At 44.3% G+C, this 16,949-nt stretch overlaps 1 protein-coding gene across 1 annotated transcript in view; it reads left to right on the top strand.

Moving 5' to 3' along the window:
- Nucleotides 1–16,949, top strand: part of atp6v1ba (ATPase, H+ transporting, lysosomal, V1 subunit B, member a) — a 60,898-nt gene that overhangs the window by 32,644 nt on the left and 11,305 nt on the right. Inside the window, exons 5-11 of the mRNA XM_056291545.1 lie at nucleotides 11–88; nucleotides 2,250–2,389; nucleotides 7,095–7,196; nucleotides 8,026–8,123; nucleotides 8,340–8,463; nucleotides 11,684–11,834; nucleotides 16,350–16,432. Coding sequence (XP_056147520.1) covers nucleotides 11–88; nucleotides 2,250–2,389; nucleotides 7,095–7,196; nucleotides 8,026–8,123; nucleotides 8,340–8,463; nucleotides 11,684–11,834; nucleotides 16,350–16,432 — 776 coding nt within the window. The remainder of the gene's footprint in view (nucleotides 1–10; nucleotides 89–2,249; nucleotides 2,390–7,094; nucleotides 7,197–8,025; nucleotides 8,124–8,339; nucleotides 8,464–11,683; nucleotides 11,835–16,349; nucleotides 16,433–16,949) is intronic.

Raw genomic sequence — 16,949 nt, 5'->3', positions numbered from 1 at the left:
CGCTCTTTAGGACGCGTTTTCAACGGCTCGGGCAAACCCATCGACCGCGGGCCCAGTGTGCTGGCTGAGGACTACCTGGACATCATGGGTAAGAACTGACCTCCCTGCTCAGGCTGGTGGCATGACGAGGCTGTGTGGAGGTAAAACCACCCAGACCCCAGTACGGCTACCTTCAGCAAGCCCACTAAACCATTTTATTTAAGAAAGGACTTCACTTGCTGTGCCCCTCTTGTGAAACAAGACAAAACGACAACATTACACATAAAAATACAAAATAACAACGTTACACATAAAATATATAACAACATTACACATAAAAACATAACGACATTACACATAAAAACACATAACGACATTACACATAAAAATACATAACAACATTACACATAAAAATATATAACAATATTACACGTAAAAACACATAACATTGCACATAAAAACATATAACGACATTACACATGAACATACATAATGACATTACACATAAAAATATATAACAACATTACACGTAAAAACACAACATTACACATAAAAACACATAATAACCTTACACATAGAAATACAAAACGGCAACATTACACATAAAAATATATAACAACATTACACATAAAAGTATATAACAACATTACACATAAAAACACATAACGACATTACACACAAAAACACATAATAACCTTACACATAGAAATACAAAACGGCAACATTACACATACAAATATAGAACAACAACATTACACATAAAAACACATAACGACATTACACATAAAATACATAATAATCTTACACATAAAAATACTTAATGGCAACATTACACATATATACAAAACGGCAACATTACACATAGAAACACAAAACGACAACATTACACATAAAAATATATAACAACATATCACATAAAAATACAAAACGACACCATTACACACAAAAAGGACAAAAACATCCAAATTACTGTGGATTGTGAGAAGAGAATAAACTTGTGTTGTGGTGAGACAGAAGCGTGTGTGTGTGTGTGTGTTCATGAGCAGACATGGCAGAGAACGTAGACTAACACTTTTGGTGTTTAGGGGGAGTAGTCAGGACTTGTGTCCACTTCGTCCAAACAGAAATACTTTGTTACCAGTCTGAACAGGAAGTGGTGCTGCCAGTCAGCATGTCATGTGATGTGGCATCTTGCTGGCCAGATGTGGATATGTGCCATGTGATTGGTTTGCCTGCTCATTAAGTGTTTATGTAAGATGAGTGCAGTAATGCATCCGGGTAGCGTGGCGGTCTATTCCATTGCCTACCAACATGGGGATCACCGGTTTGAATCCCCGTGTTACCTCCGGCTTGGTCGGGCGGCCCTACAGACACAATTGGCCGTGTCTGTGGGTGGGAAGCCGGATGTGGGTATGTGTCCTGGTCGCTGCACTAGCGCCTCCTCTGGACGGTCAGGGCGCCTGTTCGGGAGGGAGGGGGAACTGGGGGGAATAGCGTGATCCTCCCACGTGCTACGCCCCCCTGGTGAAACTCCTCACTGTCAGGTGAAAAGAAGCGGCTGGTGACTCCACATGTATCGGAGGAGGCATGTGGTGGTCTGCAGCCCTCCCCGGATTGGCAGAGGGGGTGGAACTATGACCGGGACGGCCCGTAAGAGTGGGGTAATTGGCCGGATACAATTGGGGAGAAAAGGGGGAACCCCCCCCCCCCCCCAAAAAAAAAAAAGATTACTGCAGTAGTCTGATGGCTTTTGTTCAACCCCTGGACATCTGGTAGTCTTTGTGTAAATATTACAAGGTACTGAGTGGGCAGATTGCCGACACAGCTTGTATGAAATACCGACTCCGGCTCGTGTTGACGCAGGAGCCTGGTGTGTAAACCTGAGGGGGCTAGGTGGCGTGTGTGGAAGGGGTTTATGAGTGCCTTTCATGTGATCACCACACCAGTGCATCACTGACCTTTGCACCCCATTCTTTCCAACGCGTCGTCTCGTTCCTGTCTAGTGGTGAGATGACTCACCGGTCCTGTCTAGGCTCTTCTGTCACAGAGAAGGGGCCAGTGTATTTTTACAGAAGATGCAGGGTTTCCAGGAAGGGTTTTAAGCAGACATTTTTGTCTGCAGCATTGTTGTGATGAGTGATGGTTATCTAGAACATTTCTTTGTGGAAGGAGTATTAACATTCGTAATGCTAAGTTAACCTACAAATGAACAGGGGAAAGGTCTGTCAATCATGTCTCCAGCTGAGCCTTTAATTTTCTGTGTCCCACAGGCCAGCCTATCAATCCTCAGTGCCGTATCTACCCAGAGGAAATGATCCAGACAGGCATCTCTGCTATCGATGGCATGAACAGCATTGCCAGAGGACAGAAGATCCCCATTTTCTCTGCTGCTGGGCTGCCCCACAATGAGGTAGGTGAGACCACGAGGACTGTCCACAGGAGCTGGTGGAGAAAATCACAAGCAAAAATGTTAACTTGCAACATCGACTTGCAATAGAGAGTGAACTCTGGATATGTCAGAGCGCTCCCCAGTGCCTCTGGCCTTGAAACGTAGTAGGAATACACAGCTGCCAATAAAGGTTTATCAGTTTGAACCAGAAGGGAAAAGTTATTAAATACAGTGAAAGAAATAAAAGGTGATTATTTTTTGTTTTTCCTCTCTACTTTGATAGTGTGTCTAGCTTCGGTTTTTCCTCTGTCCTCCTCCATCCGTGTCAAATGACGTTAATGAGCCGTGCACTTGAACAAAAGTTGAAATTGTCTCATCTTTGTGAAGAGGTGGAGCACTCATTGTGCTAAACTCTAAAAACAGATCAGGTCCCTGCGTTTGGTCAACAGTGCTCAGAGTGCTACCTCTCCATAGACAAGAAGATGGAAATATAGATGGCACTTTTTATTTCTTTCCAGGCCGACACTGGACACACGGCCTCAGCGTTCTGAACGTGTTCTGGATGTGCTTAGTCTCGATAATAGCAATGCCTTACATCTGACACTGTCTTTGTTGAAGCCGTGATCCTAGTGGGATAATGGCATTGTTGCAGAGTGACATGATTCAGCCTGTTTGTGTGCTTCCTGTCTGAGTCAGCGTCACACGACGGCTGTCTGACTTCCACTTCTTCATAGGGAAATGGCTCTCCACTCCACTCCAAGACCTAATAGGAACAACTTGCAGAGTAATTTGTGCTGTTGCAGCATCGACTGAATTAAGATGTTCCACTTGATGACAGATTGCTCAGCAGTTCTCAAAGACAGCAGCTTATTTATGTAGGCTGGGTGGATATGACGCTGGATTAGGTAGCAGTTATAGATTGAGAATTATCATCCATTGCCAGCTGGATTTAATGTTTTTTTTTTCTTTTTTTCCCTTTCTCTCCCTAATTGTACTTGGTCAGTTACCCTATTTTCCGAGCCGTTCCGGTCGCTGCTCCACCCCCTCTACTGATCTGGGGAGGGCTGCAGACTGCCACATGTCTCCTCCCATACATGTGGAGTCACCAGCCACTTCTTTTCACCTGACAGTGAGGAGTTTCTCCAGGGGGACGTAGCTTGTGGAAGGATCACACTATTCCTCCCAGTTCCCTCTCCCCCCCGAACAGGTGCCCCAACATACCAGAGGAGGCGCTAGTGCAGCAACCAGGACACATACCCACATCCGGCTTCCCACCCACAAACATGCCTGACCAAGCCGGAGGTAACACGGGGATTCGAACCAGCGATTCGTGTGTTGGTAGACAATGGAATAGACTAGTACGCCTCCCAGATGCCCCTGGATTCAATGCTTTGACGCAGCTTCTGTGTATTGTTTGGTTTATGATATGCTAGTTTAAGTTGGCCAACGTCAGATAGTGGCCATTGGAACGTGGCTGCAAAGAAAGCTGCTGCTTTGGGAGAATTTGAATTATTTGGTCCACTCCAGAGTTCAGATTAAACAGATTTTTACAAGGCTACCGTTAATCTTCCTCAACTAAAAGGAGAATTTCAAAACCCAAGAGGTTCCAGCATCTTTCACATCTCCAATCATTTTCACCTCCCTCCTCAAGGACTATGTAGAAATGCTGATCCCGTCTTACAATGCCAAAATCATGTTCTCAAGTTCTCATGACTACAAAAGCTGTAGTGCTTTAACATAAATGACACAACTATTCACACATGGCATTCATGTTGGTGTGACACGAGCAGCCGCCGGTATTCACTTCTGTAAAACGAGAACCGAGAGAAACTGGCATGATGATCATGTGGTGGCCCAGCAGTGTGGAGTCCAACCAGCTCAAAACCTGAACTAGATTCACTGTCCCTAAGCTGCCGAGCCACTGGGGGGGGCTTAAAGGCATAGTAACATTAAGTGAGAGATAATGACTGTCATCATCTCGACTAATGCAGCTAATATTTAAATCAGCATACCTGGACACATGCTAACATAGCTAACAAACAAGCGAGCTAACCAGTTTGAATTTCAATCTGTTCTGCTCAAACTGCTTTTAAATTCGACTTATGCGGGGTTTTTCCTGCATGGAGAATGGCGAGGCGGCCTCCTCCGTCATACCCCATCCCGCCTCCGTCATACCCCGTCCCGCCTCCAGCGCTCAGCCGTGTTATAATGAGAGACGCTGGTTTCTAACGAGCCGTGCGCACGGTGGAGTTGTCACTTTAAACTGCAGTTGCGGCATTACGCCGTCGCCGATGTGGTGGCGCTGTATCGTAATCAACACAGTGCACCGGGAAAGGCGCTGCCAAAACTGGCAAAGAGGGAAAAAGAGCTGCAGTTTTCCAGAAGTTTCCAGTTGTGAGAAGTGTAAGTTAAAGCAACGGCTTTTATGTGAAATTTATGTTCAAGTACACTGCAAGAGGGCCCGTGTGAGCTTTAAATGAAAACAGTAGCTTATGTTATATTTAATTTTAAACAACCTCGCTGTTAAGTGTGTAAATTAAACCGGTCACGGCCAGAGCGTCCACGGGGTAAGGCCTTCATTAGGCCACCCTTACCCGAGGGATAGTGGGTGTAGATCGGTGTAGTGTTCGGGGACTCGTCGTTCTCCAGCGACCCCTCTGGCCCACCCGGGCGCCTGCAGGCAGCCAAGCAACCGAAAGCATTCTCCCTACGCCTCCTTCGCGGCCTGAGGGTGATGCAATCCATGCGAGGCCTCTGCGTGTAAAATAGCGAGAGCAGCCGACACGAGTTTGAAGGAAGCTGGTGTTACGCCTATCTCCTTCCTGTGGAAACGTGAGCCAGGGGAGTTATTCCACAAGAGTTCCGGCCATATGCTATTGGGTTAATCTGGTGGGATAAGGGGGAAAACTAGAAATACATTTGGAAAAAAAAATTGTGTAAATTAACACATTAGCATTTATGCTGTATTTAATTTAGTGTTGAACAGGGCACCTTTATTTTTTTAAATAAAATATGCTTTGACGTGGAAATATTCATTTTCTTCAATCATAAAATCATTAGAACTCCTGAAATACGCTGCTTGTAAAAGACGAAGTGTTTGCCTGAGCCAGCCGAAGGCCCGCCACACATGCACGTGTGTGCTCATGAGGATGGTACCACCTCTGCCTTAATGTGAGCCAGGAACAACCCTGATATTTAATTAAATAGTTTCTTTATTTACCAAGATAGTTTTTTCAGTTTTAGATTTTATTCCACATTGAATTTTATGTTGCCTCTTTTTTCAAACGGACGATGCATTCGGCGGTGGTGTGGGTCCATACAGCAGTGGCTGTGTGGTTGAGCTGGTAACTGAATTAAAGTGATCTGACCTTGTGGCCAGAGAGGGATTAGACTATCTTGTGACTGGCGGTGATTAGTATTGGATCTGTTGCCCGGTCAGTGAGGCTCATAATGCTTGGGCTGGTCGACCTGTCACCAGAGTTATTTGTTTGCAAACAGCCTTGTCTTGACCTTTAATGTGCTGTAACCACACACTGCCCTACATCCGACTTGCTGTTTTGGTAGTAGCACGAATACGAACGTTGTTCAATATTATCATTTATCCTCTTTCAGTGGATAAATGATAATGATAATCAGGATGAAATTTGGACATTGTCAAGTATAATTTTGTTGTCTAAATTAATGATAATGAGAATCTAGTGCCTTAAGTTTATCTAACATGAGGTGTGAAAAAAGGAGTATTATGTGAAAATTAGTTTCTGATTGATATACTTTACATTACCAAACACTTCAATGTGATGAACCTCAGTTGGATTCTTAAACGTTGAATTTTTGCACATGTACACAGATGTTGTACACAGTCGCCAGTGATAATCATAATGATAATTTCATATTGCCCTGTCGGTTCACCTTGTTGCTGGTCATGTAAAACAGGGAAGTTGAAGATGAGCAAGGAAATACAGGGAATTTGCAAAATTTAGAGCGGTTCATTTGACAGTTTAGCCCCAAAAACAGAAAGGGTCCCCCCCTTTTTTTTTAATCCAAAATGTTTGTAAACGGGACTTAACAAAGCTGTTGAACGATCACACTTCTCATGACCAACTGCGTTTTGATCCCAAAGCCCATCCAAGCCATCCACTTTCTTCCCCGTTTCACACATGCCTGATCAAAAGGAGGACAGCTGAAAGGAGCGGCACATTGATGACTAGTCGTACTGTAGGAGCTGCCAGACAGGGTGCACCTCGTCCGCCTAATGATGGCCGCTCACTTGTCATGCCACTGGCATCGTGTTAAAAACCCAGCTTGTCGTTTCATTAGCAACATGTCACGAAGGTCGCTGGTGCGGCGCTCTCCTTTATGGGCCAGGTGTCTCGGCTCTGGGTGCACGGAGGGGTCAGGCCGGCTCAGCAGACACTGACCATTACCTTAAGTGATAAGCGTGAAATTCCCCCACACACACCCCATAACCCCATCCACATTCCATTCATCATGTTGTGCACAAAACTATTCACTAATTCACACACTCGCTTATACGCAGAGAAATGTACACCGTCAGAGACACACACAGACACACACTCATTCCAGCTCTTCTAAGTAGACGGTGTGCGGGATTGCTTGTGCCAGAGTGTTTTAAACAGTCTGCCGGCTGGGCCAGCGTTTAACACGACAGCCCAGAGATCTCTCGTGCTGTGTTTTATGTCTGTTCCCTGTGTTTCTCCGTCCTCAGATTGCAGCCCAGATCTGTCGCCAGGCTGGCCTCGTGCAGAAGTCCAAGGATGTGATGGACTACAGTGCAGAAAACTTCGCCATAGTCTTTGCAGCCATGGGGGTGAGTGTGTTGGGACCCTTTTTTCTTTTATCTGCACCCCCCCCCACACACACACACACACACACATTGTAGCCACTCACATCTTCCCTTAACCCTTCCATTATATCCTATCTTCACACACACACAGACACACAAAAACCATCCGCCTGTCTGGCATTCACCAGGTAACTTAGTGTTTAAGTCCTTCCTCTTACTTCTGCCCCTGTGAGCAGATCCTCTGGCCGTGTCAACAGGTTACTAATTCAGCAGAACCTTTAACACCCTCAGCCGGGCGGTATCGAATTCTTGCTGCCTCAGCTGCTCCTCTTGTCGATTCTAATCCCCAATTTTGACAGGGTGACCTGTAGCGAACACATACACACACACACAAACACACACACACACCTCTGCTTGACTCACTAAATCTTAATCTACAACCCACACCCGAGCCCCCCGCTCATTGGCGAGCTGCTGTTGTAAGACTAGCAGTTCAGTAGAAATGCAATGCAGACTGGAAGACTGCCGTGAATAGGGATGTGGACATGTGTGTGCTGGGTTATACATTTTTAAAAAGAGCTTGTATTAAAGGGGAAATAGCACTTTAAATGGAGATGGTAAAAAACACCATCTGGCGTACACGTGCTTACACGCGAGTACGTTTTGGTAACTAAGTAGTATGTAAAACCAAATTAAGGTTTCTATTGCAGAATTATTTTTCAAGTGGGTGGTGAAGTTGCACCGAGGGATCCCAGTTAAAGCTGTCGCTGTAGGCAGAGGTGATGTGGTTGCTTTTGTTAGTGTTCTGAGGTATGGCACACGACTTTTTAAACATGCCATATTTGTCCTTCAGGTCAACATGGAGACCGCCCGCTTCTTCAAGTCAGACTTTGAAGAAAACGGCTCCATGGACAACGTCTGCCTGTTCTTGAACTTGGCCAATGACCCCACGTAAGATTCCACCAGCAAGTTTCTGATGAAGTCGAAACGACACCTTTCAGCTCATGTCGACACTAGTGGCAAACTACACAATTTTGTGTAGTTTCCCATTTTATTAATTTGTATAGAATTTTAGCCGAGTTCATTTAGGGGATACTGTTTTCAAGTGTATTCTACTCGGAAATTGTGTGTGTTCAGTGGAGTCATTTTGTTTTCTTCACCAAACAGCATCGAGCGCATCATCACGCCACGCCTCGCGCTGACCACAGCTGAGTACCTGGCGTACCAGTGTGAGAAACACGTCCTGGTCATCCTGACTGACATGAGCTCCTACGCTGAGGCTCTCCGAGAGGTACAGTAATGCAGCTTATTCAAACAGTGGTTTAACCATCGACTGAAGGCAAGCATCACACTCACGAAGCAAGAAAAATCAAGTAGGCACCACATGATGAAAATATTTAGATTAAGTGTGAAAATGGTGAAAAATTAAAGGATGAAAGATCCAAGAAAAAAGTAACAATTTGACTAATCTTGACAACTTGCATCATCGTTGTTGCCATAGATAACATGACGTAGATGAATTCAACAAGGCTGGGAATTAGCAGGACATCAGAGCACACTTTTGAACAAACTTAAAGAGGTATTTATTAAAACCAAAGTTATCCAGTGTATACAATTTCAGTGTAAGGTACTCGCCATTCTCTAAAAGGAATGTTGAAAGCCATTAAAGGAATGTGGTAAACAGTATGGAAAACACGTCTTCTACTGTGCCAAACTATTTCATGTTGAGCTAGAACAAAAACAGAGATGGAAGGAAGGGGATTGATATTTTAGACTCCTACAATCTCAGGGCGGTGTACTTGCATGTTTACTCACTTGGCACCAAACTGAAACGTGTACGTGTACAGATGAGTACTATTTCCTGATTTGGTACCCTTGTTCTTGTCTTTCTTTAGATGGTATGAGCAGACAGACCGATATCTTAGTTGTGGTCAGTCTGTTCACAAGTACTGTGTTGAAATGTACCAGTAGCCAGTAACTGCTGATGCACCCACCCTGTCTACAGGAGGATTCATCAGAAACAACGCGCAACATCTGTTGCACGTTGTCCGTCTTGGGAGAGAGATCCCTCCTCTGTTGCTCTCCCTGAGGTTTCTTCCTATTCTTTCTCCCTGTTAAACCTCCTACGGACTGTGTGATGTGGGCCGTCTCAGATGAGAGATGACTTAACGTGGAGATATCTTTGGTCGTGGCTCCAAAACGGTGGTCCTGCGTCGCACTGTGAGACAGGTTCAAAGACTGGCCGTTACTACAGTCTTGCGACCGAAGATAAGCTTGGACAAAAGTCTGACAGTGTCAGAAATGTAGGAGGACCATCTCACAATGTGACTGCTGCTACAACCTACGTCTACTAACCAACCAATAGAAATGAAGCACTGAGTCCGCGGTGGTGTAGCGGTCTAAGCATCGGCTTTGTGTTGATGCAGTTGCCCACTGGGGACCGGGGTTCACGCCTCGGTCTCGTCAGATCCGACTATGGCCGGACTCGATGAAGCAGCGATAATTGGCAATGCTGTCTTCGGGAGGGGGCGGAGTCGGCTTGTGCTCATCACATGAATACGTCTGTGTGTGTGTCAGAAAAAGCAGTGGTTCGGCCTGGATTTGCCTTGTCACGAAAGTGGGGAGGCGTCTCATTTGAGACTGCCGGCCGGAGAGATGCAGTTGGCGAATGCATGCATTACGAGGGTAGGTGTTTGAATTAAAATAGGGATTGATCGGCCACTAAATTGGGAGAAAAAGGGAAAAATCAGAAATAAATTTAAAAAAAGAAAAAAAAGAAAAGAAATGAAGCACTGATTGAAGCCATGCACAATCTTTGCTGGTGCTAAACACAAACAGACTGTTATTATCTGTTACCCAAATGTGATGGATTCAACAAAACGAGCTAAAACAAGCAACAAAATGAGCAACAAAACGAGCTGCGGCGATTACTGAAAGGACTGGATTCCTGCTTGGCGTCATGTTGCTGTACCAGCGGTGTAGATTGATTACGTGCGCTGATGCGGCACGCACGCTGATGACGTTTTTATGGACTTGTGTCGTAGCCTGGGATTCGGTAGTGTTATCATCGTACAGTCTACACACATCACACTTGATGTCGTACGCAAGTTTATTAGATCCATATCGCACAGTGTGGCTTGCAGTGAACTTATAGGACTGCTAAAATCTCACAGTCTGTAGGAGGCTTGAAGGTTTTTATTTTTAGGGAGTTGTTCCTTGTCCGATACGAGGGTCTAAGGATGGGATGTTGTGTTGCTGTAAAGCCCCTTAAGGCAAATGTGTAATTTGTGATATTGGTCTATACAAATAAAATTGACTTGACTTGCCCAACATATTTTCAGTAGATCTATAAACTGCTTGATTTGTTTCTGAATCATCTGAGGAAAAACCCTCGCATAGGTGTATTTGTTACACCAGAATTTGTTCATAGACATTGGGAGCATCAGTGCTAAACATCTGGTAAGTTGTTGTTGGTGGTGTTGGTGTTGTTGGCAGATGGATGATACACTCACTAATTCCTGTTCCTTACTGAAGGCAGGGATAGTGTGTCCTTCAGTCTTGCAGGGTATACCTTAACTTAATTATCCTCCTAAGCTTGGTTCTAGCTTCCACTCTTTTTTTCATCTGTGACGAGGCCTCCAGCTGCCTCCAATCTTTTATGCATGTCGGTATAATCTTCCTTTTATTTTGTACACTTTGCCGTGTCAGTATGCCGACAGCACGATGTAGATGTGGAATGATGCGGGTGCACATGAAAGAGCATTTTCCTTCCTTACGTTTTCACTTCCTAACCTTGGCACTTCCGCGTAGTGGATTCAGGCAGCTCCTTGTGTTTTTTGCCACTTCTGAGGAGCCAGGAGGATGTAACATTTAACTTCTGTTCCCATTCATGGATAAGAAGGTTGAATTCTGCATTGAATCCACAGTTCACAAGCGTTTGGTCCCCATCAACCTCTAGATTCAAGGATGCATTTTTCTTCTCCAGTTAATTTGCCAGACTATTAGGGAACAAATGTGCTGTTGGTCGTTTTTCTAGGACGGCAGGGGTGAAAAAAGTCTTTCCAGCCTTTGTCAGTTTCCTCTGAAAATGCTAAGGTTACTGGAAACAAATCCTGCATACTTCTCCTGCCTCTCCAACAGGAAGGTCTCTTGTTAGACTTGTTTATGTAACTGTGATGTGAAGGAGTAAAGGGGGAAGCCCAGTTTTTAAAATTAAATGATTAATTTCTTTCGTTTGCTGTACGTTCTTGCTGAATAACACATATGTAAATACAAAACAAAAACTCATACTGTGCCCAAACATGATTAAATAGTCATTTTTGCTATCCTCCTCCTTAAACAACCACTTCACCACGAACTCTGTCGGCCCTTAGAATCTTCTTGAACACCACTGTACATTGTTAAGAGGCACAAAAGCAAACACTGCAGTGGAGGAGAGAGAGAATAGAAATAAAGAAAAATCTCTTCACAATCATGTTTCCCTGAATGTCTCTTGTCCTAACCCTGAACAGGTGTCTGCTGCCAGGGAGGAGGTGCCGGGCCGCCGTGGCTTCCCTGGTTACATGTACACCGATCTGGCCACAATCTACGAGCGCGCTGGCCGAGTGGAGGGCAGGAATGGTTCCATCACCCAGATCCCCATCCTCACCATGCCTAACGACGGTCAGCATTTCCTGGGAATACTTTAAAATAGCCTTGTTCTCCTGTAGAACATGAATGTCCACTTTATATATACGTCAGTTACTGCTAGCAAGGTTGAGCTGCTCCGTTTTAGTGTAGGAACTGGTGTTCCACAGCTTTTCATTGAATCTGAATCCAGTATCAAATATTCTTATCAAATCCAAATTCATGCAAACCCAATGTTTTTTTTTTTTTTTGGTAAATTATAAAAATAAAAAGCAACTTACTATTTTTGATTCCCGTTTTTGCTGATTGACCATGATATCAGACGTAAATGGAATAAAGCATGCTGCTTGTGTGGGTGCAGACTTACTTGCATGACATAATCACTTGCTGATCGATCCTCAGTAGAGATTTAATTACCTTTTTACTATAATACAGTATGTGGTTGTATTATGCCAGACCAACTGAAGGTAGAACAAAGATTTGGATTTGGGGGAAAAATTTTAGTAAGAGAACTTTGAGTTAATTGAATCCAGGTATTTTATCATCTCGGAACCATTTCCAAAACGGAACCCTCTATCAAACCTCAACCAGAGACAAAATTCATTTGGCATTCGTCTGGTCATGGCACACTGGCTTTTTCAATGTGTAAGTGTCTGTGCCCAACTGCCCATTGATATACTGTTAGGGGTGCAATCATGCTTTCTTTTGTGGATGTATGTTTGTACACTGATCAGCCAAAACGTTATGACCACCTGCCTAATACACTGTTGGCCCTCCGTGTGCCGCTAAAACAGCACTGACCCACTAAGACATGGACTCTAATAGACCCCTGAAGGTGTCCTGTGGTATCTGGCACCAAAACATTAACAGCAGATCCTCCAAATCCTGTAAGTTGCAAGATGGAGCCGCCGTGAATCGGATTTGTCCATCCAGCGCATCCCACAGATGCTCAATCGGATTGAGATCTGTAGAATTTGGAGGCCAGGGCAACACCTTGAACACTTAATTTTCCTCAACCCATTCTTGAACAATATGTGGCAGGGTGCATGATCCTGCTGAAAGAGGCCACTGCCAACAGGGAATACCATTGATATGAAGGGGTAGACCTGGTCTACAATGATGTCTGGGTAGGTGGCACATGGCCAACTGACATCCACATGAATGGCCAGACCCAGGGTTTCCCAGCAGAACATTGCCCAGAGCATCACACTCATCTTCCCATGGTGCATCCTGGTGCCATCATTTCCCCAAGTAAACGGCACACATGTACAAGGCCATCCACATGATCTAAAAGAAAACGGGACTTATTGGGCCAGGCAGCCTTCTACCACTACTCTAAGGTCCAGTTCTGACACTCGCATGCCCACTGTAGATGCTTTCGCCGGTGGAGAGGGGTCATCATGGGTACGCTGGTCTATTGCTAAGGGTGGGGTCGTCCTGTAATTTCATATGGACTACCTCCACTGCTTCATCAACAGGAACGCACATGAAAGAAACTTAACCTCATAAGAGACCATGGTTTCATCCCCCTCCATAATGATGTCCCTCACCTGATCCACAAAAGCCATAGTGTTCTGAATGTAACGTTTAACCCGTTGCTGCCTACTGGTTAATGCCTACTGGTTAAGAAGAGATGCCAGAATCTTAGAGATGTTATAGGTCACTGAGTTAATCGTGCTAACAATAGGCCATAAAGGCATATTCTTTTTATGTATCTTAGGTACACCATACAGACTAGGTGTAGCTTCCCCTGGGTATAATCTGTGGTACAAAATTCTGTCAGTTGCATTGTCCTGTTCTAACAGCTTCAGGCAATCCGTCACCTTTTTCTTGTTACCACTGCCTGGATCTAATTTCAGGGGCTCATAAGTGTTTGTGTCGCTAAGTAACGTCATAACTTTCTCATGATAGTCTGTCTGGTTTATTAAAACAGTGCATCTGCCTTTGTCCACTGGAAGGATGATGATGTTATTGTCCTTACTGAAAGTCGTGAGTGCATTACTCTCATCTCTGCTGATGTTGGACGGTGGTGGCTTCACATTGCTGAGGCAGGCTGAAACTTTGGTCCACAGTTGCTCTGCTTCCGGGTCTGTGATTTTCGTTGTTATGGATCACTGATTCCGAGGCTGTGATTAGTTCCACTAGCAGGATTTGCCTCGGCGCGACAGCAGAATTCAGCGCCTTAGCAAGGATGTCTTTCTCCTTCTGGGTGAGTTGTCTGTCGGACAGATTCTTCACTCACTTGTCCACATTGTCGGCGTGTGTCTGGCATCCATGTCTCCGTCTGCCGCTGAGGGCGCCGTCCATTGTCTGCCAATGTCTCTGGCTTGCAGCAAGTAGGTCAAACTTCTTTTGCTGCCTGGTTTTCGACTTTCCATGTTGTGCTGTGAGCTCAATCACACGTTGGAAAGTGGTCTAATCTAGACGTGACCTGAGTCTCTGTTAGATCTGCTCCTCTTTGGCTTTCAAAGCATTGATGGTAAAATTAGTTTGTCTCACCCATTCGTTCAACAGCTGGCGCTGTGCCCTCTGGAGGATCTGGTTAGCTCAGTAGCCCTTGACAGAAGATTTCATTTGCAGGCTCTTCGGTGTAATCCCGCTCTGTCTGCACCTGAGGCGGACTCTCAAGTGGTTCCTATAGTCTGCCATCTTATGTGCCGTTCACTTGTACTCATGTAAAGGTTTAAGGCAATCCTCACCGAAATGAGTCAGAATGTCTTGATACATGCTCAATAATCCAGGTAAGGAAATCACAGAAAGTTGAATCAGTTCATCTGGACACAGCGTTTAGTGGGAGAAATGTTTCATCACTCATCTAAGTGACTTCTTCAGTCTCCAACCTTATAAACAGCACAGTTGCCAAACGACCAAATCCAAGAATTTGTTTTGTATGAAAATTACTGTGACCATTAACTAGAGTTACAATGACAATATGTACTATTCAAAGAGGATTGGGGAATAGATGCAATCATTGCAATCAGTTGCAATGATTGCATCTATTCCCCAATCCTCTGTGAAAAGGATACCTGCAGTCGGTTGAGACTGACAAAGTCACTTATGCCCCTTTTCCACTACATGGTACCGGCTCGACTTTCTCATTTTCCATTACTGGAAAGTACCGGCATTTTGGTAACTGTTACGACTTTTATGGTACCACCTTTGTTGAGGATCCAAAAAAAAAACAAAACTGGAGTGGGTACCAAAATCAGACCAGCTACACTGAGGAGGTACTGTTACGGTAATGGAAAACGACGCTCATCGAGTCGAGTTGAGCCGGTACCATGTAATGGAAAAGGGGCGTTAGATGGGTGATACGTTTCCCCCACTAAAAGTTGTCCAGATGAACCGATTCAACTTTCTGGGACAGAGGACATATTCTTTATGCCTCCCATTACTATAGCAGCATGCCTGAAAGCCACCTCCTATCTGTTTGAATGGGAATCTCCCGGTAAAGCAGGGTGGCGATTGAGCTAGGTTTTTTTTTTTTTTTTTTTTTTTTTACTCTGCTGGGTTTTCAAAACATTACATTTGGTGTTCTTGTTTTGACTGAAATTCTAGATAAAGTTATCCAAGGAATAATACTGTTTTAATGCCTTCAGCTGCTCCGGGACATTAAAGTTCACTGGTAAAGTGACTGATGTTGAGAAGTAGTAAACCTCATCTGTTATGGTGGATTAACAGAGTAATATGATGTGTCAGTTCCTTGTGTCTCACTCCAAGGCTTGCAATCACACAAGGCCATTTGGAAGTGTTAAAGTATTATGTACTGGTATTTGAGCAGATTCGCTGCAAATGAAACATTCTGATGCAATTGCTCACTGTCAAGGACACAGGGGCAAGGCCAGTGGTTTTTAACCATGGGCCATGGAGAGCCAGTGTATGCAGGTTTGAATCCCAACCCAACACTATACCATCTGATTTCAATGATTTAGTCCTCCTCTGTCTGGTTGAAGGTGTGCCAATTAGTCACCTGGTGTAGAAAAACACCCTGCATACATACAGCTCTCGTTGGAACAGAGGTGAATACTGCTGGGCTAGGCCGCTGTGAAATCTGGTCTATTTTGTTGGCACTATTTTGTTTGCACCGCCTTTCACTAAAGCCACCTCCATTAGATGTTACATTGTGAGTTTGTGAGTGCAGGTGTTACATCACGAGCACTGTCCTCAATTAGTGTTTCTTTGAGTCAGGACCATGGCACCTTGAGAAGACTGAGAAATGCATTCCAACTTTCTGGAGGTATTCCTTCTAGATTCACTTTCGACATACTCTACAGTAAACCGTGCTGTTTCCGTTGGCTTGTGTATCTAACATCCACCTGTATAATACAACTGTACAGCGACATTATAAGAAGACAGTGAGTGGGTGGGCAAAGGGGATAAGGGCCCAAGTTAGGTTGAGGGTTTAATTTGTGATTGTTTGAGTCCGACGTACTAAGAACACTCTGCCACAGTCTCATGTTGAATATATACAGTGGATTTTTTTCTGGAATATAATTTGATTTGATACACTATTGTGTATGTGTTGTTGTGTTTTGGTCCTCTTTCTAACAGACATCACCCATCCAATTCCTGATCTGACGGGGTACATCACTGAGGGGCAGGTGTACGTAGACAGACAGTTGCACAACAGACAGGTATGGTCCATAAGATCTTGGATGCTTTCTCTCTCTCTCTCTCTTTTTTTTAATTTTTTTTTAGGAGTGTCTCTCTAATCTGGGGCCAGGAACTGGTGCTGGTTTGTAGTTCTGGGGAGTTCTAGTGGCGGGTCTAGGTGTAGTGGAAATAAGGAAAAATTAACTCTTATCCCGCAATTAAGAAACTTGCTTTTTCTAATGTCTGTTAAATCATTTCATTGTGTAGATATTAAAGATAACCAAATGAGAATAAAAAGTAGATTGCAAGTTATCTTTCCATTGACTGACCAGGTTTCATTGCTAAACTAGAATCCTGAATCAGGAGGTTTGTCGTTTCATATTATGTACTACGTACACAAAAGAAACAAAATTCTGTTTTCCCCAGCCCACAGCAGTACAACACAAAAACCTCCAAAAACGACACCACCAAAAACATACAAAAACAGAACAAAGGGGGAAAAAAAACAGCCAACAACACAGTCCACCCAGTGAAACACAGTCCAAAAACTCCACCGTC

Source organism: Lampris incognitus, chromosome 13 (assembly GCF_029633865.1).
Source record: "Lampris incognitus isolate fLamInc1 chromosome 13, fLamInc1.hap2, whole genome shotgun sequence".
Taxonomy (NCBI): Eukaryota; Metazoa; Chordata; class Actinopteri; order Lampriformes; family Lampridae; genus Lampris; species Lampris incognitus.
The sequence above is the reverse complement of the archived record's forward strand: the minus strand, read 5'-3'. Positions and strand labels throughout refer to the sequence as shown.